General features: G+C 48.4%; 1 protein-coding gene and 1 long non-coding RNA gene across 14 annotated transcripts in view; one reads left to right on the top strand and one right to left on the bottom strand.

Annotated features, from left to right (window-relative positions):
- Positions 1-10,696: 10,696 nt before the first annotated feature.
- Positions 10,697-21,540, bottom strand: LOC147823024 (uncharacterized). Its single transcript, XR_015444675.1, has 2 exons — positions 19,711-21,540; positions 10,697-19,050 (listed from the first exon to the last, which is right to left on the bottom strand). It is a non-coding gene; the product is annotated as an uncharacterized LOC147823024 (long non-coding RNA).
- Lyrm7 (LYR motif containing 7) overlaps positions 10,794-25,265 on the top strand; it is a 264,174-nt gene continuing 249,702 nt past the window's right edge. For 3 of the 13 annotated variants that reach the window (XM_087194594.1, XM_087194593.1, XM_087194592.1), the window contains exon 1: positions 10,896-17,078. In XM_087194594.1, the coding sequence (XP_087050720.1) occupies positions 16,779-17,078 (300 nt within the window). In that variant the 5' untranslated portion in view covers positions 10,896-16,778. Of the gene's footprint in view, positions 17,079-25,265 lie in introns of all 13 variants that reach the window. The other 10 variants (XM_087194598.1, XM_087194591.1, XM_087194597.1 and 7 more) reach the window with 10 other exon arrangements.

Genomic DNA, 25,265 nt, shown 5'->3' with positions numbered 1-25,265 from the left:
CCTCCTGGCCCTGTCTGGTGGCCTGAGTCCCTCGTGAGCTGCTCTCTAGAAATCTCTTCTGACCTGGAAGTGCCGTGAGATGCCGCCCTTCACTGTGACTGAGGAAGTAATGTCCGCACGGGACTCGGGGGTCCATCCCTCGGGAGCCCCCGTCCTCAGACCGCAGTGGGTGGCAGGAGGACGCCTGGGAGTGAGTTACAGCCCAGAAGCAACTGGATGGACAGTGGCTGACACAGGACAGTATGTGCTCAGTGAAATGTTACTTATTCCAGCACCTCACAGGCCTAGAGACAGGAGCAATGTACTCCCGTTCCCTCAGCAAGTCAGCGTCATCGGGGCCCGGGGCCAGTCCAGGCTCGGGTCCTGTCCATGTTCTCTTGTTTTTGTTGGTTTGTTTTGAGGTTCATAGTTACCCGGAGATGCACACGTCTGTGCCCGTGAAACCCAGTGTCCTTCAGCAGCACAGGCATCTGCTGACCCCCGATGTGTGACTCGGGGACGTCCGGGTTTTCTAGACGAGATCATCCCTGCCCTCTGAGGTGTGTCCAGTGGAGCCTGCCCCGGGGAGACACGCAGGGCCAGCGCAGGCTGCCGGCTGAGAGGCAGCCCTGCCCTCGGCGTGCTCCCTTGTGCCTCATTTTCCTCTGAACCCCAGGCCTGGTGTTAGAGAGCCAGACCTGGGAGTGCTGCTTCTGAGCTGCCGGGGCCACAGGCAGTCCCTTCCTCCTCTAGGTCTCTGTTGCCCATCTGTTAAACAAGGGGCTTTGCGGACCTCGCCGCAGTGGTCTCCAAGGCTTTTCAGTCCCAAGGCTGAAGCACACAGCCTCGGAGCCCCATGGGCCAGGAGGTGCTGGCTAGGGAGGCAGGGAGTGCGCGCTGGCCCTGCGTCTGGCTGTAGAGGAGGCCTGGCCCCTGCCAGCAGTGCGGGGATGGGGCTGGAAACAGCGCCTGGAGCCTGCTCAGCACGTTTGATTTAGCTGCTCCCAGGCCCCACTGTTTTCGAAGAGTTCTCCACCTGGCCGCTGCCCGGTGCCCTCGGGTCAGAGTTCAAATTCCTGAGCGCCTCAGAGAATGCTCAAAATCCATCTGCTGCTTTAGCTTCGGTCCCACTCTTCTTCCTTGTCTCTCTCAGCAGAGCCGAGCCATCTGGGCTCCTCCCCCGCGGCCTTCTCTCCACCGCAGGGTCGTCCCCGTGCTGTTCCCCGGCCTGCACACCACCCTCTCCCTCCACCGGCATCCAGGTGGCTGCCAGCTTCACTCCCTGAGGAAAAAGCTTTGTTCATGCCCCTGGCTTTCCTGCAGTTCCTGGATTGTTTGATCTTCTCTCCCTCAACCCTTTGTTGTACTTTGTCATCGTTTCTTATTTATTTCCTGCACTGAATTACAGAGTGCACAAAGACTTCATTTCCAACACCTCAGATAGGGCTTGATAAATATTTATCACACAAATCCATGTCCTACCCCTCTTTGGCATATCAAATAACCAGTTTCAAGTTAGCATGTGCTAACATTTTGAGCCCACAAGACTGGTCTGGCCAGGCACGGTGGTGCACACCTGTAATCCCAGCATTCTGGGAGGCTGAGGCAGGAGGATTGCAAGTTCCCGTCCAGCTTGGGCAACTTAATGACTTGGTGAGACCCTTTTCAAAATAAAAAATAACAACAACAACAAAGGCCTGTGAATGTAGGTCAATGTGAAGGCCCTGAGTTGAATCCCCAGTACAGAGAGGGAGGGTAAAGAGCTTAGTCTGGCTCCTGCTCTTAGGAAGATCTGACATGTGAATTTCTCTGAGTAAGCTTCTTGGAGGAGAGTAGATGATTTGCATTAGCTTTGGGAAGGGAGGGGTAGAAACAGACGCTGGAGAAGAACCAAAAGCTGGTTTGGCTTCCGGTCTGAGAATGTGCCCTTCTGCACGCCAGACAGCTGGGTGCCCGCACCTCTGCACCCTCGGGGAGGGGGACACAGGGGAGCTCATGCTGATCTGCTTGTTGAGTAGACAAGGATTGCAGAGGACTGAACAGGAGGGATGTTTTAAAAAGTGCTAGGTAGGCCAGGGATTTAGCTCAGTGGTTTCACCGCCTGCTGCGCAAGCGCAAGGACCGGAGCTTGATCCCCGGTACCAAAAAGAAAAAATAAATAAATAAATAAATAAATAATAAATAAATAAAATAAATAAAAAGTGCTAGGGCCGGGGATTTAGCTCAGTGGTTTCGCCGCCTGCTGTGCAAGCATAAGGACCCGAGTTCAGTCCCTGGTACCAAAAAAAAAAACAACAAAAAGTGCTGATGCCTGTGGCTTCAAGGAAGCTAGAACATGAGTTAATAAGCGAGAAGGGCTGAAAAAGCCCAAACGAGGGCAGCCTCATGGCTGCTGAGTCAGGGCTTCACTCGACTCCACAGCGGGTCAGCCAGCCCCATGGCACAGCCGGACGGAGGTGGCCGAAGGGAGGCCCTGCCTCATCCCTTTGGTGCCAGCTCCAAACAGGGACTCTGTTTTGCAATCAAGAAAGGATTGCAGAACTCGGGCGGGGCCTGGAGCTTCTGGTTTTCTAAATAATCATCAGATCCGATCTCAGAGTCAGCGAGGAGACAGAGTGGGGAGAGTGGGTGGTTGTAGACTTCACTTCTGAGACTAATGCCTTCCAAGCTCTGGGCCTCGGTCTTCTCACATATGGAATGAAGCTTGGACAAGTTGATCTCTAAGGGTCCAGATCTTAAGATAATGAGAATCACTAAGAGTAACAGCCAGCATTACATACATACATATGTAAGTATTTGTATTGGACAGCGCTGGCTTAAGGTGCATATTCATAAGGGATTAGTATAGGATTATGGTTGACTGAAATTTAGCCTTATTCCCCACTGGGTGGCCCCAAGGCTGTCTAGGGTCAGTGATTTTCTCCCAGGACTCGTAGAGTGCAGCAGATAACCCTCTGACACTGTGAGTTTTTACAGCACAAGGCTACAAGGTCAGCAGGAAGAGAAGGTATACAGGACAAAGTCAGAGGGACGAGACCACAGCTTCCAGAGTTTGTCTCCTGGTGCAGTCACCGGGGACATGCTTAACTCCTTGCTAGAAGTGCGTCTCGAATGTAAAATGCTGTCTCCCAGGGCATGCGCTAGGAGTCCGAGGCTTCTCTGAGGGGCTGGTCATACAGGCATCCTTTGCCAACCACAGACCAAAATTTTAGACAACCAGAACTAAAGCAGGTGCTCAAAATAAATGGAATAGTCTGTAATATTTAGCCACAGAGCCACTCATTAAGTCTAAGGATGGCGCAAATTCTCTGAAAATAGCCAAGCATGGTGATGTACACCTGTGATCCCAGCACTCGGGAGGCTGAGGCAGGAGGGTCACCACGAGTTCAAGGCCAGCCTGGGCTACATAGTGATTTCAAGACCAGTCTGAACTATATAGCGAGACCCTGTCTCAAAACAAACAAATAGGGCCGGGGATTTAGCTCAGTGGTTTTGCCGCCGCCTGCTGCGCAAGCTCAAGGACCCAAGTTCAATCCCCAGTACCAAAAAAAGCCCTGATGTCTGTGGAACTCGGAACCTGCCCCTTCCTAGTCCTCCGTGGTCAGGGCCTCCCTATGTCTCTGGTGGCGTTGGTCAGTCTGCCCTTCGTCCTCTAAATCGTGGTTCGGCCGGGAACCACAGTTTTGTCGGAGCAGTAACAACTTTCATAAACAGAAACCAAGCAGTGGGCAAGCCGCAGCCTGCTCCCGAGGGTGCAAAAACCAGGCACTCCTGACCGAGCAGAGCGACCAGAGCCTCGGGAGACTCCCCACAGCCCGGGCTTCCTCACCCGACCCAGCCAGGGTCCCGTCCTTCTCGGCCTTCCACACCTCAGAAGACTGGTGAAGGGAAAGTCGCCCAGAGTCCTCACCCTGTCTCTCTCTGTTCCTTCCTGCGAAGCCCTGGACCCCCCACTCCCCCACACCAGCTGTGGCACAAGGAACCGGAAAGCTGAGGGTTCGCCCATGCTGACTTGGTCTATGAGCCCGGTGTTTCCCGAGTACACGCTGGCGCCCGGCTCGGCCTGCCCAGCGGGCTGAGCCAGAGACTGAGGCGGACTGGGGAGAGCCTGCCTCTCCCCGTGGCTCCTGCTCCCCTCGAATGGTTATTTCAGTCTGCGTGTTGCACTGTCCTGCAGGATGGAGGGGTTGGGTCTGCTGTGTGGTGTCGAACGCTGTTCAGCTGAAAGATTGTCCTCTCTGGGATGGCCTCCCCCGCCGCTAGTGGGGCCCGTCCTTTCCCCGCACCCTGCCTCGGCCTCTTGGTGTGGGAGGTTCATCCCCTGGATCGAAGGCTGCCTGGCTCTCCAGCTTCCATACTCCGTGATTTGTGCGGCCACAGCAGAGCTCCAGGTGAAGGGAAACTGACCGGAGGAGAGGCCGGAGAGCAGCCGGACTGACGGAGCCAGGCCGTGCACTTTCTTTTGAGGACGTAGGCACCGGGAGCTCTCCCACCACGCCCCTCATCACTTTGTTTTGCTTCTTTTACTGCCTTGCGTGATTTTAAGTGATCTCACGCATTTATTTTTCTACCTATTTGAGGCTTATCCTATTCTCCTAATCAGAATGTCAGCAGCGCAAGTCAGAGGCCACGTCAGCCTCACTCTGCCACAATCCAGCCTCTAGGACAGTGCCAGGAGCATAGAGGACACCCGGGAAGTAGTGCCGCAGAGTGAGTGAGAAAGAGGAAGCCAGGACGGGGTTGGGAGTGTCTCCCCCGCTTTGTCTTTATTTAGGAACAAGCCTCCCCTCCCCACCCCTCACCCCTCAACCCCTGCCCACGTAAGGAGCGACGTGGCTTCCACTTCGGTTCAGAAAGGACCGTGCAGGTGAGGAAGAGGCGTGAGCTAGGGAGTGATCCACCGTGAAGCTGACGCCCAGCTGAGCTCAGGACAGAAGTCCCTTTCTGAAGGGCGCGTGGTGCTCGGCAAATAACCTGCTCCTCACGGGCAGGATCATCTTGCCTGGCGTCTCAGGCTTTGATGTGTAGGTCCAGAAGAGATCTCCTTGGTGCTCCAGCTACTCCCTACCCAGAGCCTGACCTCCGAGCCGGGCCTCAGCATGCACGGGCGTCTGTCGGAAACGGAGCACCTCAGCCCTTCCGCAGACCCAAGGAAAAAAATCGGCATTCAGCAAGATTCTTGGGTAACTTGAGCCCGGCTCCCGGCCTCTTCCAAACAGCCACTGCTTCCCTGGGCCCGGAGGAAGGCCCTGCCTGCCCTTGCTCGGGAGCGGCTGCTCAGACTTGTTGGTCTGGCGGGTGTTACCTGCCCCGCCAGGCCAGGCGGTGTCAGCCCCTTGTCACCTTGTTTTCTGGGTGTGGGCTCCAGGGCTAAGGGGAGCGTGGAGCGCGGGAAGAGCATTGCGGAGAGCCCTGGTTCTGGCTTCAGAAACCTGGATTCGGATTCCGTTTCCAGTTGCTTCGCCCCAGCCAGGGTACCTTTCTCCTCCTTTTACCTCTTTATTAGTCCACGTTCGCGGGGCGCAATGATCACGTTCAGCCTGCGGCGCTGGTCCCTGGACATAGCACATTTGAGTTCTGTTACCTCCCTCCCGCTTCATTTCCCCCACCCTCCCCATCTCTTTTTTCCTATTATCTTTAATTTTTATCTTTATTTATATTTTGGGTTTCTCATATAAGAGAAACCATGCAATATTTAAGCTGATTTATTTCATTTAACATTATGGTCTCGAGGTGCATCCATTCTCCTACAAATGACTCAAAATTATCCTTCTTTATGGCAAACTAGCCCTCCGTTGTGTGTAACATCACACGTTCTTTATCCACTCATATAGGCCACTTCCAAAATTTAGCTGTTGTGAGTTGTGCTGCTATGAACACGAGTGTGCGTGGATCACTGTAATAGGGCATTTTTAGCCCTCTGGGGAAGACACCTAGGAGGGGGATACAGTGGACCCCAAAATTCACAGGGGTTACATTCCCAGAGCACCTGCAAACTGAAAAAGTGTGAATTTCAGATATGGCCAGAAAAATGCCTGTTTTTATAGTTCAAACCTAAATATGCTGCCTCCTGTGCTTCTGTAATTTAATTCAATAAAATACTGTTTTAATAAAGCTTCAGAAGGTGCAGGGCATTCTGCTGCATCTAAGGGACCTTAGGGCTTCAAGACGAGCAAAACCGAGAGCGCTCCAGGTAGCTACGTGGCTCAGCACCCATTAGGACGCGCGGGAAGCTCGCGTGACTGGGAGATGGGTTGCAGGGCAGCAGCCAATCAGCAGCGAGAAGTGAATAACGCTCTCGGATTAGCTGCTTGCAAACCTCCCGCCAAAAAACCAACAGGATATTTGCGGTTTCCAAAAATTTGCACGGGTTTCTGCAAACAATAATTAGTTAGGCTCTAAGAAAAAAATCTGGGAACCAAGGGCTGGGGATTTAGCAGAGTGGCGCTGTGCCTACCTGGCAAGTGCAAGGTCCTGAGTTCGATTTCCGGTACCGGGAAAAAAAAAATCTGGGAATGACAGAGGCTGTGAACTCTGAACTGTGACTTTGTTGGGGTATACTGTAGTTGGTTCAGTGGAATTCCTTCTTTTCATTTTTTTTCTCCAGGAATCGCAACACTGATTTCTATAATTATGCTAGTTTACATTCCCACCCACGAGGACTGAGGGCACCCCAGCCCACGCACTTGCTGATTTCTGATTTCTTGACGGCAGCCATTCCTCCTGGATAGCATAGAATCTCAGTGCTGTTTTAGCTTGCATTTCTCTAACGGCCAGCGATATTGAGCATCTTCCCGTGCACTTAGTGGCCATTTGTATTTCTTCTTCTGAAAGTATTTATTTCAGCTACCCATTTTTACTGGGTCTCTTATTTGGAGGGTCTAATTTTTTTAGTTCTTTATATATTCTAGATGTTAGTCCTCTGTTTGACAAGTAGCTGGCTAAAATTTTCCCCTTCTTTAGGCTGCCTCTTCACTTGGTGGTTTCCTTTGTTATGATCACCTTTGTCCATTCGTGGTATTATCTTTGTGCCACTGGAATCCTGTTTAGAAAGTTCATGCCTACACCTATGTCTTCTAGAGTTTTACCTATTTTATCTTCCAGACGATTGTTTCTGTTTTAATATTTAGATCTTTGACTCATTTTAACTTTAATTTAGTGCATGGTGAGAGATATGGTTCTAGATTCAGTGTTCTGCAATTAGATAGCCAGCTTCCCCAGGATCATTTGTTGAAGAGGCTGTCTTTCCTGCAGAAAAAGTTTTTGGCCTCTTTGTCAAAGAATGAATAACTGAATGCGCTTGGACATGTTCCTGCATTCTCTATTCTGTTCCACTGACCCACACATCTGTTTCACTGTAGCTTTGTAGTCTAACATGAAGTCTGGGACTGTGATGCCCTCTTGTTGCCCAGAGTTGCTTTTGCAATTCTGGGTCTCTTCTGGTTCTGTATGAACTTTAGGAATGTTTTCTCTCATTCTGTGAAGAATGCTATTGGTGTTTTGATTGTGATTGCATTAAATCTGTGTATCCGTGGGGCCAGGCTTGGTGGCGCACGCCTGTAATCTCAGCACTTGGGAGACTGAAGCAGGAGGATCGCCACAAGTTCCAGGCCACTTTGGACTACATAGTGAGTTCCAGGCCACCCTGAACTACATAGCGAGACCCCGTCTCAGTAAATAAATAAATAAATAAATAAGTAAATAAATCTTTATATCAGTTTTAGAAGTATGGCCATTTTGACTATATTGGTTCTGCCTATCCAAGAACAGGGGACATCTTTTCATTTTCTGTGGTCCTCTTCCATCTCCTTTTTTAGAGTACTGTAGTTTTCACCATAGAAGTCTTTCACTTGCTTGGTTAAATTAATTTCCAGGGGGTTTTTTTGTACCAGGGATCTAACTCTAACTCGGGACCTTGCGCTTACAAGGCAGGTGGCAGAACCACTGAGCTAAATCCCTAGCCTAATTTCCAGGTATTTAATTTTTTTTGATGCTATTGTAAAAGATACTGTTTTCCTAATTTCTTAGGCCATTTTTGGTGTACAGGAACACTACTGATTTTTTTTTTATGTGCTGATTTTGTATCCTGCTATACTACTGAATTTGATTCTTAATTCTAGGAGTCTTTTGGTGGAATTTTTGGGGTCTTTTATGTAGAGGATCATGTCATCTGCAGATAATGATAATCTGACTTCTTCCTTTCCTATACTTATCCACTGGAGACCCCTGAAGTAGGTTACCCTGCCCAGTATATGATGCAGGCCTAAGGGGGGAAAAACCAAACAGACAGAACTAAGAGAGAGAAGGGCGGGGCAGGACGGCCAATGCTGGTGCAGCTGACGAAGGCGCTGGCCAGTCCCAGGCACTGATTTTTTGTTTTGTTTTGGTTTTTGGTACCGGGGATCAAACTCGGGACCTTGTGCTTGTGAGGCAGGCAGAGGAACCACTGAGCTAAATCCCTGACCCCCCAAGCCACTGATTTTTATTAGTAATCAATTGGGGTAAAGGCGAGCTATGGGCAAGGGCAGAACTACATGCGAGGATGTGCAGTCGTGTGGTTTCTATGGAAATTAATGTAAACAAGGCTTGTAAAAGACAAGACAAAGCATTCTCCAGTTAGGAACAGAATAGAAAAAATACAGGCCGGGGACTTACCTCAGTGGTTCTGCTGCCCGCCTCGTAAGCACAAGGTCCCGAGTTCGATCCCCAGTACCCACCCCCCAAAAAAGAATAGACAAAATATATGGTTGTAATTAGAACGTGGTCCTTCTAGTCAGGAGGTTTTAGTTGTGGGAATGGAATTTGGGTGGGAGTTACTCTGACCTCAGCACACAGGCTTCAGGCAGACTCACTTCTATAAACAAGCCAGTTGTGGGGTTAGCTCTTCACAGCCTGCCTTGGGCATGATCAGTATTATGGTCCTCTGCACATATCCCTTTTATTCCTCTTGCTGATCTGGCTAATGTTTCAAGTACCATATTGCCATATTGAACAGTAGTGTTGATAGTGGACATTCTTGTCTTGCTCCTGATTTTAGAGGGAAAGATTTCAGCTTCTCATTTCATATGTTTGTAATGGCTTTGTCATAAATGGCTTTTATCAGATTGAAGTAAGGTGGTTTTTTTTTTTGCTACTAGGGATCGAATTCGGGTCCTTGCACTTGCACAGCAGGCGGCAAAACCACTGAGCTAAATCCCCGGCCCCTCTTCAGGGTTTTTTTTATCATGAATGGATGTTGGAAGTTGTTAAAGGTTTTTGCTGCATCAACTGAGATGATCATGTGATTTTTGTCTTTGCTTCTGTTTATGTGGTGTATTACATTTATTGATTTGCACATGTTGTGTCGTTGGTTTCTCTTGAGGGAAACCGGAGACCCCGGAAAGCACCGACTTTTAAAGAAAGAAAAGGAGACAGCCTGGGGGACGAACAGCAGTTCAATTCCTCTGGCACTGTTCGACCATCACAAAGGAAAGAAGCAAGGCTTGTACACATGTAGGAAAGCAGCTTAGTTATTCTGGCTATTGTCTTTCTGATTTTCACCTCTGATGATAACCAGTGACTTTAAGTGACTCACAAAAGCTACAGGAGAATTCACAAGTCCCCTGTTTCCATTCACCAATCCCGTGAGCCCTCTTCTTATCAGATAGTATCACGAGAGCAGGACAACTTTAGCCAAAAAATCAAGCCCACCGGCCCACCATAAACATCACAGATGTGCATAGTGAGTCGTATCTCTCTTACCACCCATAGAGTTATTGGGTCTCGGTCCTCTGATCCCAGAAAATGGTAAATAAGAAAACTAGGAAAACCTGTTTTTTTCCTGTGAGACTTTTACAAGGTCTCAAAGTTTTCTGGCATTCTTTTAACAAACAGACTTGTGGAATTTCCCAGAAACAACTTAATTCTCTTAGTTAACAAACTTCTTGTGATCTATTCTTACAACTAGATAGCTGAATTCTACCATTTCCCACAATGTTGAACCATCCTTGCATTGTTTGGATGAAGTCTACTTGGTTATGGTATATGATCTTTTTTGCAGGGTATATGATCTTTTTGATGATGTGTTGCATCCTGTTTCCCAGTATCTTATTGAGGATTTTTTCATTTATATTCATTAAAGAGATTGGCCTGTAGTTCTTTTTTTGATTGAGTCCTTTCTTGGTTTGCAATTAGGGTAGTGCTAGCTTCAAGGAATGACTTTAGGAGTACTCCTTCCCTTTCAATTTCATACCAGGCATGGTGTCACACACCTGTAATCCCAGTACTTGGGAGGCTGAGGCAGGAGGATTGCTGCAAGTTCAAAGCCAGTCTGGGCTACATAGTGATTTCAAAGCTAACCTGAACTACATGGCAAGACCCCATCTCAGAAAAACACGTTATTAATCCCAGAATTTAGGAGGCTGAGGCAGGAGGATTACCATGAGGTCAAGGCCAGCCTGGATTACACAGTGAGATTTTGTCTCAAAAAAAAAGAGTCAATTTTATTGAAGAGTTTGAGGAATATTGACATTAGATCTTCCCTATAGTTCTTATAGAATTCAAGACCTGGACTTTTCTTAGTTGGTAGATTTTTTTGTAATTATTTCTTCAATCTAATTGCTTGATATTAGATTAAATTCATGGTTCTTATGTCTTCTTGGATCAGCTTTGGTAGTTCATATGTCTCTAGGAATCTATCCATTTCATCTGAATTCATATATATATATATATATATATATATTTTTTTTTTTTTTTTTTTTTTTTTTTTTCCCCCTAGTACCAGGGATCCAACTCAGGATCTTGTGCTTGCCAAGCAAGTGCAGTACCACTGAGCTACACCCCTGGCCCTGAATTCTCTATTTTACTAGAGTACAGGTTCTCAGGGTAGTTCCTAATAATTTGGATTTCAGCAGAGTCCATTGTGATTTTACTTTTTTCATTTGTAATTGCATTGATTTGGCTCTTTACTTTTTGGGGGTAAAAATGATGAGAAGTTTGTCTATTTTGTTTATTCTTTCAAAGAACCAGCTCTTTGATTCATTGATTCTTTGTACTTTTTTTTTTAGTCTCAATTCCATTAATTTCTGGTCTGATCTTTATCATTTCTTTCCTTGTACTAGCTTTCGATTTGAGTTGTTCTTGTTTTGCTAGGACTCAAGGTCCATAATTAGGTTATCTATTTGGACTTGCTCTGTTTTTCTGACGTGAGCATTCACAGCTACAAATTTTCCTCTTAGGACTACTGTCATTGTGTCCCATAGGTTCCAGTATGTTGTATTGGCATTGTCATTTGATTCTAGGAATTGCATGATGTGTTCTATGATCCACTGATTATTCTGGAGGCCATTGTTTAATTTCCATGTGTTTGCATCATTTGTGGTTTCTTTTGCCATTGATATCTAGTTTCATTGCACTATAATCTAATAATATACAAGGTATAATTGTGATTCTTTTGCACTTACTTAAGCATGCTTTATGAGCTAGCATGTGGTCTATTTTGGAGAGAGTCTCATGCCTCTGAAAAGAATGTTGTTGAGTGGAACACTCTGTGGATATCTATTAAGTCTGTTTGTTGGCAGGTTTGGTTTAACTCTGGAATTTCTTTGTTGATTTTTTGGTCTATTCAATGTGCTATTCCTGCCAGTGGAGTATTGAGATCCCCCATTATAACTGTGTTTATGTTTATCTGGGTTTTTTAAATGTTCAGTGGTGTTTGTTTTATGAAGTTGGGCACATCTGTGTTTGGTGCATGTATGTTGGATTGCTCCCTCAGCCCATATGGTGAACTTCTTTGCCTCTTTGGATCTGTTTTGGCTTGAAACTCACTTTGTCTGAAATTAGAATAGCTACTCTTGCTTTTTTCTGGGTTTCTGCTGCATGGAATATTGCTTTCCACCCTTTGATTTCTTTCTTTCGTTTTTTGTTACTGGGGATTGAACTCAGGCCCTTCCGCTTGCATGATAGGCGGTGGCACCACTGAGCTAAATCCCCAGCCCATCCATTGATTTTTAATCTGTGTATTTCCTTTGGGGTTAATTGTGTTTCTTGTTTACAGCATATCACTGGGTTTTGTTTCTTGATCCATTCTTCCAGTTTGTGTCTTTTTGGGGGGCAGGGAATTGAGACGAAGTTATTACTGAAAGAAACTGATGTATTCCTGTCGTTGCACTGTTTTCCTGTTGCTGGCTGCCCCCCGTTCTGCTTAACTGCTCACCCTGTCTGGTGTATTCTTTGCATTAGAGATTTGGTATTGTTGGCTTCACTGTTTCTTTCTAGGGTATCTTTGAGAATTTTTTGTAGTGCTGGTTTGGTGGTCATGAGTTTATTGAGTGCTCTTTGTCATGGAAATACTTTATTTCACCATCAATTTTTTTTCCCCAGCATTGGGGATCGAACTCAGGACCTTGTGCTTGGAAGACAGGCACAGTGCCACTGACCCCGGCCCTCTCCATCAATTTTGAAAGAAAGTTTTGGAGGATATAAAAGTCTGGGTTTGGAAGTTATTATCTAAAGGGCTTGGAACATTGCACTCCAAGCTCCCCTGGGCTTTAAGGTTTGTGCTGTAAAGTCTGCTATAATTCTTTTTTTTTGGTAACGGAGATCGAACTTGGGTCCTCGCGCTTGCATAGTAGGTGGCAAAACCACTGAGCTAAATCCCCGGCCCAAGTGTGCTATAATTCTAATGAGTTTGCTTTTACAGTTGATTCATTGCTTTTGTCTAAGAATGTCTAAGATTCTATCCCTGTGTTGGATCTGGTGTTTTGACCATAATGTGATGTGAAGAGGTTCTCTTTTGATTGTAGCTATTTGGGGTTCTACAGGCCTGGCTTATCTGTATGTTTATTTTGTTGCCAATATGTGGAAAGTTTTCTGCTATTATTTCTGTTAACAGGTTTTTTGGGTTTTTTTTGGTACTGGGGATCAAACTTGGGACCTTGCGCTTGCGAGGCAGGCGGTGGCACCACTGGGCTAAATCCCTGGCCACTGTTAACAGGTTTTTTAATGCCATTTGGGCTGCCTTCTGATTTTTCATTTATTCCAGTTAATCTCAGATTGACTATTCTTTGGATCATCTAGAAGCTGTTGTGCTTTTGTTGTTTTTAGAGGTGTCTCTGAGTAATTAGCCTGTGAAAGCACCCCTGTCTTTTAATTCTGTTATTTTGTCCTTACACTGGTTATTTCTGCAGCACATGATTTCAAAAAATGTTTTAGTTTTAATCTCCTGGATTTCTGTTTGGAACCTTTTCATGGACTAGTTCTTTGCTAAACTGGCCTTTTTAATATCATTTTGTTTGGCTCAGCTAGCTTTTTATTAGTGTCTTCTGTAGTTCCCCTGATTGTTTTATTACCTGTATTACCTGAGCAGTTATATTTTCTGTGAGCCTGCTCAGCACCTCATTGATCTGTTTTTTAATCTCCTCTGTTATCCTTTCAAATAATAAAGCATGGCTTTTGCTTTCCTCCCGCTCAATGCCCCATAGACCAGCTTTGGGGGAGTTGGGAGTCTGGTGAGGGATTTTGTTGTCTTCTCTTGTTTCTACTGTTTTGTTTTGTGCACAGGCGTGTGGTTGCTTATAATGGAAGGACCTTGTTGCTAGTATGAGGAGCTCCTTGTCAGGCTTTCAGGGTGTGCTCAGGGTGTGGCTAACATAATCCTTTCCCTCTTCCCCAAGATCCAATCAGCTGTGTTAATGTGGAGGCAGCTGCAGAGCACATCCCCAAACCTGGTCCTCTGGAAATGGACCACAGTGTTCTGATGTCACAAGAGTAATCTGCAGATTGGGGTGCAGAGAAAAATCTGTCAATAGCAACAGCTATGTGACCTGCGTGATATCAAGCAAATCTGCAAAAGTGACATCATCCAAGACAAACTGGATACTGATACACCCTGAGATCCAATAGCTTTCGGCCCTGAGCCTTAGAAAAGAACTCTATGATTACAGTAAAAACCCTAAGACAAACCAAATACTGACATACTACAAATATCTACTAAATGCAATGACTATATCTCTACTACTGATAGAAAGGAATTCAACAGCAGTAACATAGAGTCAACTATCTAAAGATTAATACAGCTGGGCCCGGGGACTTAGCTCAGTGGTTCCACCACCCGCCTCGAAAGCAAAAGGTTCTGAGTTCGATCCCCAGTACCAAAAAAAAAAAAAAAAGAGATTAATACAGCTTCATGGTTATACTACTAAAGATATACAGGGGTTGGAAATGGGAGAAGAAAAGAAAAATGTGAAAAATGAGAGAAAAGTGAGACAAAGGATCGTCTCACAGAGTAGGATATTTACAGAATTAGATAAATGTAACAAAAAAAAGATATAGAAGATAAAAGAAAAAGGGGAGCGGGCCGGGGATTTAGCTCAGTGGTGCTGCTGCCTGCCTCTCAAGTGCAAGGTCCTGAGTTCAATCCCCAGAACCAAAAAGAAAAACGAAAAGGGGGAGAAAAAAGGAATAATATGGTACCCAAAAAAGAATGTGAAAAAGAAAGAAAAAAGGAAAAAAGAGCCAAAAAAAAAAAAAAGAGAAAAACATCTATCTATCTATTTATTTATTTTGAGGGGGGCAGGGTCTCACTATATTATTCAGGCTGACTTTGAACTCACTATGTAGCCCAGACTGGCCTCAGACTCATGGAGATCCTCCTGCCTCAGCCTCCCAAATGCTGGAATTAGAGGCATGTGCCACCATCTCTGGCTTTTCTCTGAATTTCTGAATGAGTGATTTCCTTCTAGGATCCTCAGGAGTCCAGCAAGTCTTAGTTTTCTCCACCTAGCCTTAGGGCCTATAGGTATGTGAGTTGCATCCCCTGCTCCAGAGCCCCTCTGTTTACCCCAGGCTGTGGCAATGTCCATGCTGAGACCTGCCCTTCCTTTGTTGGAGGATAGTGGAGGCAATCAGACATCAGATCTGTGCTGGTTACAGGCAACAGGGAAAAGGTTCAAGTACTTCCCCAAAGCACTACTTTCTGACCCAGTTGTTTCTGAGCACAACTCAATCCAGTCCTGGCTTCTCACGTGGTGGGTGGGAACCGTGCCCGTACTATCCTGAGCTTACACTTCTCGGGATTTCTTTCTAGCTCTTTCCCGATCTGTGGCTGTCTCCCTGGCTGTCTCTCACCCAGTCACTGTGCGAAGGTGACACTGGGAGCCTGAAGTGACACTGGTTTTTAGTTGTTCTGAGTCTCCAATTTAAATAACCAAGGCTTGGGCCAGGGATTTAGCTCAGTGGTTTCGCCGCCGCTGCGCAAGCACAAGTACCCAAGTTTGATCCCCGGTACCAAAAACAAAAAAACAAACAATAAATAACCAAGGCCTTCCTGAGAGGGAGCTTGATGAAGCCTCTCTGGCAGTATGGTGGGCACCTACACTGAAATCCCTGTCTGGCTACTCCCTGCTGTGTGGAAGGGGTCCCCTGGGAACAGAACCCTGTGCTGTATTTGCAGTTCACAAAGCCCATGGGTTTCTCTGCCGTTTCTCCCTGACCTGGGCACTTAGCTTCTGGGGAGCTGGGTTCCCCTCCCAAGCCTGGAGAGCTTGGGAGAGAGTCCAAATTGTTTCTTTCTTTTCTGTGTTGTGCACTGTCTTGCCAACTTCTCTGTAGCTTCTAATTTTTCCTGCCTGTGCCTTCTCCATTCCCTGTGATCTGCTTCTTTTTTTCTTCTAACAAGTCTGGATTAGAGATCTCAGGCTGAATTTTGCTACTCTGTTGTTGTTTTGGTACCAGGGATCAAATCAGGACCTTGTCCTTGTGAGGCAGGCACAGCGCCGCTGAGATAAATCCCCAGCCCTGTTTTTGTTGTTTTGAGACATGGGCTCACTATATAGTTCGGGCTGGCTTGAACTCACCATGGAGCCCAGGCTGACCTCGAACTTGCAGTGACCCTCCTGCCTCAGCCTTCAGAGTGCTGGGATTAATGGTGTGGGCCACCAGGCCTGGCTGAATTTTGCTACTGATCACACTCTGCCTTTTCTTTCCGGCTGTTCAAGGCACCTTTCTTTACCTGTGAAAAGGGGCTTTTGTGTAGCCTGAGAGGATCCAAGAGGAAGCAGGGGGTGCGGGAGGCATAGGTCTCCTCCTTATGTGGCTGTGATGCTTCAAGATGCCTGTGATGACCCCAGTGTCTTAGCCATGGCGGGGTCTGAACCAGAACTCCTAGAAGGGCACGAAGCCTGGGCCCCGGGCCCACAGCATCCGCCCCCACCTCCCACTCCATCCTCCAGGCCTTGGGCCCTGTGAGCTCATCTGTCCCACGGTCTCGCCTGGCCTCTCTGCTCCTCTGCACTGGGAGACGTTGAGCCAGATGAACTCCGGGCTCCAGCTGACTAATTTCCTTTTGTTTCCTGGAACAAACACCTCGGTTTCAGGATTCTGACTGTTTTCATCCAGACGTCCACAAAGAGGAAAGAATGTGAGGTTTTAGGCTTGAGGATGCCGTTGGCGCCCACCGGGCTCTCCCTGCAGCCACACAGCCCTGCTCTTGCTTTCTGCTTCAAACACACCCTCCTGTTTAATTCTCCTAACAGCCCTGCGAGGCAGATGGGCTCTGCAGTGAAGGCCCCTGAGGCTCAGACAGCTAAGTAATCCGGCCAAGTGCGCGTCGCAGTTGCTCCGTGCCTGCACTGCTCGGCTCTTCACTTCTCCCCCACTTCACCGGGCCCAGAGTGAAGGGGATTTGGCACAAGTCGCACAGCCGTGTACACACTGATTTCTGACCTTAGGCCGGGTGAAGATTAGCCAAAGATGAAAACACCACGGCCTCACCCGTTCTGCGTTCTGCGTCCTCCCTCCACCCCCAAGTCCCGCAGCTGTTTATGAAGAGCAGAGAGCCCTGTGGATCAAAGCCAAGGCCAGACTATGCTCACGTCGCTCAGGCACACTCAGAGCCGAGCCCCGGCCTTTCCTCTGCTGCGCAGGCGGCAGAAGACAGGCAGAGCCCAGGAGTGGCCGGGGACACCGGGCAGGGCTGCAGCAGGACGGTAGGAAGGGAGCGAGTTAGGGTGGAGGCCAAAGGGAAGATGAGCGTGGGTCAGATGCCCACTGCCCCTGGCAGACACCGCTCGAGACCTTTGCCACACTTCCTGCGAGGAGGGCCTGGAATCACTCTCTGCCAGGTACAAGGGAGGAAACTGAGGCTCCAGGGCGTAAGTCTCGCAGGTGTCTGTGTCCCTTGTGAAAAGCACCCCCCCCCCATTAGATGGGGGCGGAGTAACGGGAATGCAGGAGGGGGAGGATGGAGCACAGAGGGAGAAAGAAGGAGGAGTGGGAGGGGCCTGGCGCTCTGCCCGGCCAGGGCGGAGGCCCCAGAGTTGGCCCCGGGGTGTTTATGAGAAACCTCAGCCTTCAGTGACCTCCGGGCCTGCTGCTTCCTGCCCCGTGACTGCTCCCGGCTATAAACAGCCTGTTTATTAACCCGGGAAATGGGCTCTCCTGCTACTGAGGGAAGGGGCAGCCGCGAAAGTCCACCAGCTGGGAGGAGTAACTGCTGGGAACCTGGGACCCTCCAAGGCCCAAGCCCAGGGCCAAGTGCACTCTCGCCCCTTGCACACTGGCTGGGGCTCGCACACGTAGGTCAGTGGGCCCTGCGAGCTGGATTCGGCCTTTTCCAGGGAATTACAAAGCCTGACTCCTCTCATTTCTTTTCCTAGTGTTTTGTAGTGCTCCTTTCCTAGCAGCACTGTGGCGAAATCAAATGCAGTCACGATTATAAAGGCACTCGGCAAACTGAATCCCCCCACCCACAAGCTGTTTCCTGGCCCGGCCCGACAGGGCCCACACCCCACAATCAATCACTCGGGACAAATCGCTCGGGGAGACACATGCGCCTCCACCCGCCGCGTGCTTGGTGGGGCCACTCGATCACCTCACATTCAGCTGGGAATCGGGGACCCTAAGCACACGGGGGACTGGAAGATGAGCTGAGACACTTTCTCAGAAGTTAGCACCTGCCTCTCCTCGGGCCCCTGAGAAAGCATAAAAGGCCCCTGGGGCCAGACAAGAGGGTGGTTCCTTTCCTGACTGATTTAAACCCATGGTGACACCCCTAAAACGAGAGTAGCTTAACAGGAGAAACACTTAACAGATCTGCTTGATCAGAGTTTCTTCCACTGACCCAGCAGGCTCCGGATTGAAGACTGACTGTTCGTCTTTATGTGGGGATTGAAGTCTGACTGGGAGACGGGGTGCGAACTAACAGGCTGATTGGGGAACCCGGCCACCACCTGCCCTGGCTTTCCTTGGCCTTCTGTGCAGTGTCTCCTCCCAGAGATGGGATACGGCCCCTTCTGAAGTGGGTTTATGACCTGTTGTCAGGGAAGGTGGCCCGTAGGGCTCCCTGTCCGTAGCTCCAAGACCGAAAGGCAAGGCAGACATGAGTAATCTTGCTGGGCTTCATGGCTTGCTTTGGGGGAAAGAGGTCCTTGCTTCTTTTTATTTTGGTATCAGGGATTGAACTCGGATCCTTGCACTTGCGAGGCAGGCATCGGAACCACTGAGCTAAATCCCTGGCCCGAGGTCCTAGTTTCTGTGACCTGCCTTGGGGAAGAAAAATTCTAGTTTTTTTTGTGGGGGGGGAGGGGGGGAGTTGGAGACAAGAGGTCAGGAGATCAGGAGAAACTTGGCTTTGAGGCCTTCGCTGCACATTTTCTGAGCCCCACCGCCCCACAGAAATGCTTGTGAAAGTGGCCTGGAATGGGAATCCTTTGAATGGGGGCCAGAGAGGAGGCAGGTATTTGCTGGAGCTGGGATGGGACGAAGTGGCTTTCTAGGCAGCTTGAAGGAGTGGAGTGAAAACAGGAAGACCTCAGCTGTGGGACTTGTGGGAAGGGAGGGTCTCAGGGTATTTACAACTCGGAAAAGACCAGAACAAACAGCCTCTTTCCAAGGCCGGGGTGGGGCCTGGCGACCTCTCAAGGACACAGGCTCAGAGGCTGTAATGGGAAGGTGTTGAAAGCCAGCTCAGCTCAAGGACTCAGGGCGCTGGGCCCCTCCACCTCAGTTCCAGAAGCTTCTCCCCATATTCCCGCAGCCCTGCCCCACGACAGTCTGGGCATAGGTCTCTCTCTCCTTTCCTCCTCCGATCGCACCCTTTTAAAAATAGTTTGAGAATTTTTATTCACGTAAGTAATATATGATTACATTTGTATAAAATTAAATCTTGACAGCTATGGCTAAAATCCCATTGAACCGGGCCAGGGATTTAGCTCAGTGTTTCTGCTGCCTGCCTCAAAAGTGCAAGGTCCCGAGTTAAATCCCCAGTAAAAAAAAAAAAAAATCCCATTCAACCCATTTTGCTCTCCTTTTTTTTTTTTTTTTTTAAATTCTGAGACGGGGTCACATTAAATCACAAAATTGTTCTCCTGCCTCTGCCTCCCGGAGCGCTGGGATTACAGGCAAGCACCACCGCACCTGGCTTTAGGGCTCATTTACCTGCTCCTTCCCTTACCAAGCCCTTCACTGCCACAGATATGTTGTCATTGGCATCTTTCATTTGGACAGGTGCTTTTGTGTCTCTGAGACTGACAGCTGGCTTGGGGCTGCAGGTTAGGAGGCCTGAACATCCCCACATCCCCTGCTGGGTCCGAAGTGTAGACTTTGGTGGCCAGCCCCTGGCTCCCTCAGTCTGCCTCTCGGGTCTGAGTCACTAGCTGCCACCTACGGCATCTCCACCCGGGCTCTCTGGGCTCCTCCACCTCGTGTAAGACTGAGCTCACCTCCTCCGGGCCCATCGCTCTCCCGGATACTCACATTCTCCCAGGTGCTGGAACGTAGAAACTTGGGCACAGCTTTCTGTCTTCCCCACCACCTAATGAGATCCCAGCTCGGGTGGATTTTATCTTGGTAATGGCTTTCAATTCTCATCCTTTCTCCTCTTATCTTTGGCTAGGGTTATTTTAACAACCCTTAACTAGACTCATTGTCCCTTACACAATGCACCAAATTAATCCCTGTGAAGCAAACATGATGTCATTTTTTCCTTTGGTTGGCTCCTTCCTGAAGACAGAATACAGTAGGGTCTCCTTGGCTTGCTGGCCGCAGCCTTCTCCAGTCTGGCTCAGTTGGCTCCCTCTGGTTTTTTTCTTTTCGGATTCTTCCTCTTCCTCACTCCAAGTGTATCAGTCCCTTGCCATTCCCAAATGTGCCTGTTTATTTCTTGCCTCCCAGGTTTCTTTCCTTCCTTCCCTCCCTCCCTTCTTCCTTCCTTTTTGTTTTGTTTTGCTTCCCCTTTGGTACTGGGAATTGAACCCAGGACTTGTGGATGAGCTACATCTCCAGACCTTTTAAATTTTCTTATAACAAAAATTTAATGTAAATTAAGCATTTAATTAATGATTTAATTTAGCAAGACAAGACCTCACCAAATTGCTCCTTTGCTGGGCTGGGCTTGAACTTGTGAATCTCCTGCCTGCCCTCCCAGGGTGTGGGATTGTTGCGCCACCTTGCCTGGCTGCAGGCTCTCTGGGTGTCCCTTCTTAGCTGTCTCAGCTCAGCCTGTGGGAAGTCCACCAAGCCTTCAGGCACCTGCCCACCCCACATTGAAGATGTGGGTTCCCACGTCCTGCCACAGGCACCCAGTCTCAGCCTCTCTGCTTGTCAGTCTTCTCTATTAAAAAAAAAAAAAAGAAAGAAAAGGTCTAAAACTTCCAGATCTGCTCTCCTCGTTGGAGGAGATTGGTCCTCGCTGTCGCTGGAGACGGCTGCTGTTCTCGTCAGGGGAGCTCTGGTCTTTGCCCTGAGCGTCGCTCCCTGGCTCCAGTGCAGACCCCTCAGCCTGCTGGCACAGACCCTTCATCGTGCTGATGCAGGCTTTCTGGCTTCCACCACTGGCCTTTGGGCCCTCCTGGGGCAGATCCTCCACGCGGACTTGCAGGAGACATTGCTGTGGGCTCCGGGCCTTTGCTGGATCCTTCCAGTCTCTAGTGTGTGGACAGATCTCTTGCACTCCTCTGCATCCGACTTTTTGGGTGACTATTATAAGTTAATCCTGTAAATTATATGTCCTATATAAAATCTAGTCCCTTGCAAACCCTGACTGCAACAAGGAAGAAAGGGACTTGAGCTGGGCGTGGTGCTGCACACAAGTAATCCCAGCTCTCTGGAAAGCTGAGGCAGGAGGATTAAAATTTGAGCCTAGCCTGAGCAATTTAGGATTTAGCAAGACCTTGTCTCAAAATAAAAGAATGAAAAGGGATAGGGAAGTAGCTCAGAGTGAAGGCCCTGGTTTCAATTCAATCCACACACACACACACACCTCACAAAGTAAACACCGCATTCACCTTAGCTCTTACTGTTACGCCATGCCCAGCCTCACTGTCCACGCGAACTTTTCCTGGGCCCTCATTTGTATCACTGTGTTTAGTCATTCTGTTCTTCATGTATAAATCTGGCTAAATGTGTAAATCTGAGAATGACTGCTAACAGGAGGGACCCTATTACTTCTGCATGCGTCACGCCCGCACTCCATGCCTGGAACTGAACCGAGCTTTGGTGAACGTCTTGCTGCAGTCCCCTCGTGTGGAGTGCCGGAGAGTCCCGCCAGTGGGACTGCAGGTGGCTCTGCGGCCCTCAGGCACTCACAGGTCGGCGACAGTCTGCACACCACGCTCCTCTCCCCACATGGTTTTGTCACCTGTGTGGTGGAGATGACCCCACTGGGCAAGCTCGTGGTGGGGGGATGGACCTTCGGAAGGTCTTTTTAACCTTAGCACGGTTGCTTGCTTCCCTCTTGTGGATAAAACTAGCATCAGTTTATTAGCATAAGTCAACCTAATAACGTAGTAGCATCCGTGAGACTCCAGGAGGAGACTGTCTGGGTAATTCCAGTCTGACCCAGGGAAAAAAATCCCTCGGTGTAACCCCGTTGCTTTTCATAGCAATAGTGAGCACCTGGCATCACTCACAGAACGGTGAGGCCCTGTGCCGCCAACAAAATCAATGCATTAGTAAGCAGTGCAGAGCCCTGGCTGCTGACCACGCTGTCCCAGCCAGGGCTAAGGTTTCTGGCGAAGCAAGATGAGAACGAGGAGAGCGAGGCTGTGAAGGGAGACGGAGACTTGGGCATTTCAGATTGAACAAGGGATAAGGTGAATGCATTATTTTTTATTATGAAAAATTCTAAACACATAACAATTTCTAAACTCTGGAGGGCCATTTGTGTAACCATTCAGAGACATTATCTTTTGGGGTTAGTTTTGGGGGTGATGGTATTATCTGACAGCGGCTCTGAGACATTGGTTGGCTTCAGCATTGCTTGGGGTTTTGGTAAATAAAGGCCTGGGCCAGTTCCTGCTCCGTGAGTCCACGCCTGTCTGAGTTTATTACTGCTTCCCGGGACTCTGGCTATTGGCTGGCAGGATTCTGCAGTAATGAAAGTTTTAAAACTAGGGCTGAGGATTTAGCTCAGTGGTGCCGACACCTGCCTCGCAAGCACAATGTACAGAGTTCGATCCCTGGTACCAAAAAAAAAAAGTTTTAAGACTAAATTTTCCTTTTGTAACCATGTAAATTCTGAGCCTTCTTTTGAAAAACATAAACTTAGATCCAGAAAATCTGCTTCTCGTGACTCATTTTTAGATATTTAATGTGGCATTGTCTATAAGGAGAGAAAATTGAAGACAACCTCAGTGTCCTTAATGAAAGGCCACATTTGTTCCTGTACCATGGAGACAAACACATCCATGTTGTATGTTCCTTATGTACATGTGTGGATCTATGGAATATCCATGTGTGTAGCCACACACAATCAAACAAACATGGACAATGCTTTGTCCCACTGGTTTTCAGATAGCATTTAAAATTTTGTGTTTTTTAGGCTAGGGACATAGCTCAGTGGCAGAGCGTGCGTCAGGCTCTGGGTTTGACCCCCAGTACCACACACACACAAAAAGATGACTTCTAATTACCAATATTTTAGGGTAAATCACCATTTAGTAGTTTGTTATTTGATGTCTAGCTGTTCACTAATAAAATGCTGACCGAATGTGGTCTCACTGGCCATAAAATAAAAAGCACATACACTGAGGATTTTACCAATTTTGTAAGATTTAATATTTGGAATGCATTTTGGTACCGGGGATCAAACTCGGGACCTTGTGCTTGACCTTGCACAACAGGTGGCGAAACCACTGAGCTAAATCCCTGGCCCTGGAACACATTTTGATAGAATATGACTTTCTAAATGTATTTTGCCTGTGCTTAATCCAGGCATGGACAGAGAATATAGCAGTGGAAAGCATGGCTTTCTATTTTTTTCTTTAGTTATTTAAGTCACATAAATATTGTATAGGTCATTATGTATTTTTGAAATACACCTTTCATTTTTTAACAACCAGGGATCGAACTCAGGTCCTTGTTCTTTCGAGACAGGTGCGGTGCCACTGAGCTACATCCCCGGCCCGATTGTGGTTTTGACTTGTATTTCCCTGATGATTACTGACACTGAGTACTTTGTCTTACAACTTATGGCAATTTCTATGTCTCCCAGACACGTGCCCCCCCCCAACCCCCAGTGCTGGGGATTGAACCCAGAGCCTTGCACATGCTGGCCAGGTGCTCTGCTCCTGATGTGCATCATGTTGTTACTGAGCCTTTGCCTATGTTTAGCAAACTCCCTTTTGCGGCTGAGTAGGGTTCCACGGCAGGCACATGGGATCTGTACCGTGGAGCTGCTGTGTCACGCGTGCTACTGAACATCTGCTGCCAGCTCCACTGCCAATGACATCCTGAGATCGGCCACAGGATGGCACTTGTGCTGCAGAAGTCAGCAGCCTTGTGGGCCAGGCCACCCCTGCACACAGCCGGCTGTTAGACCACGCCGGCTGCCCGAGGCCCAGGGGCCTGGGATAAAATCAGGGTAGCACTGCAGTCTGTGCCACAATGGGGGAGAGTCGCTTAGCCGTCAGAGCTGCAGGAGGACACTAAGCAGCCCCCTCGATGCTGCTCTCAGGAGGCTAAGGGGAACCCTGAGCTGTGAGCTCGTTTTGAGGGCTCTGGAGGGGGTGGTTGTGGATTTCTTTGCCTGGCTCTCCCACTGTCAAGCATGTCTTCTCCCTGTCTTCTGAGTTCGCTGGAGCCGAAGCAGTGAAGTCTGGCTTTCCGTTTGTTTCCTCCTCTCTGGGTGGGGATGTCACTTTCTAAATCTTCTATCACAGGGCCTGTGAACATTTTGAACTTTCTCAACTGGGAAACTCAGGAGAAACCTGGCCCGGAACAGGTGCTACCTCTGAAACCCTGAGGAAAGCACCTGTCTGTGACAGCCAGCTGATGCCACGTGGGGACCCGGGGTGACCAGGGGGCAGAGAGGGGCTGAGGTGCAGCCCCCTGCTGGAGCGTTTGTAGGACTGAAGATAAGGGAAGAAAAGATGGGGCTTGGATGTGGAGAGCTTTAGACTTTGGCCTCTTAACTCAAAAGAGCAAAAGAATTTGATTTTGGATTTGAATTCCTTTGTAATTAACTGACCCTGGGCTTAAACTTGCAGGAGATTTAATCTCTGGACTTGCATTTCACCCTGGGTGCTCCTCCTGGTTCGTGGTCAGTGTTTCAGGGTTTGTCTGGTTAGCGCATCCCAGTGTTTGTGTTCAGTCTCAGGCAGGAGCTCTGATGTGCTACACTGGCCCTGCGATCAGACAAAGCCTGAGATGGAAAACAGAACTAATCTGTAGCCTTTGCGACAGACAGGTGATGTCACAAAGTCATCCTTCTCACACACTGCCTCGCCCTCTGGGGAAGCCAAGCTCCCACCAGCAACCCCAAAGTGATGAGAGAGGGCAGGGCTGCTGGGGAGGAGCTATTTTACAGGGGGGAGAAGACCTGACAGCAGCCCTGGGACTATAGGCCTGGTAGCTAAGTCCGTGGATTAAAAAGCAGGAGAATATAGAACTAGAACCCTTCTCTACTCCTGGCTCCTGTGAAGAGGGCTTTTTGCTAGACACACTCCCGCCCTTCTGACTCCTTCCCAAAGTAGGAGGCAGGAGAGGGGAAGGGGATGTAAAAAGAAGTACAATATTTTAGACATGTACCAACTTCCCATGATGAATGTAATCATTATGTACTGTAAACATGTACTAATAAAAATCCTTTTTTTTTTAGCTTTTTGAGACAGGTCTCACTATATAGTTCAGGCTGGCCTTGAATTCAGTTGTGGTCCTCCCACCTCAGCCTCCTGAGAGCTGGGATTACAGGCACGCACCACCATGCTTGGGTACAAATAAATTTTTTTACAAAATGAATTTTTAAAAAAACTGAGGACTTGGGGCCGGGGATTTAGCTCAGTGGTTTCGCCGCTGCTGCGCAAGCGCAAGGA

Source organism: Heterocephalus glaber, unplaced genomic scaffold (assembly GCF_053883595.1).
Source record: "Heterocephalus glaber isolate CG9 unplaced genomic scaffold, H.glaber_assembly_v1.0 deba00001606, whole genome shotgun sequence".
Lineage (NCBI taxonomy): Eukaryota > Metazoa > Chordata > Mammalia > Rodentia > Bathyergidae > Heterocephalus > Heterocephalus glaber.
This window is presented reverse-complemented; position numbering and strand designations above follow the sequence as displayed.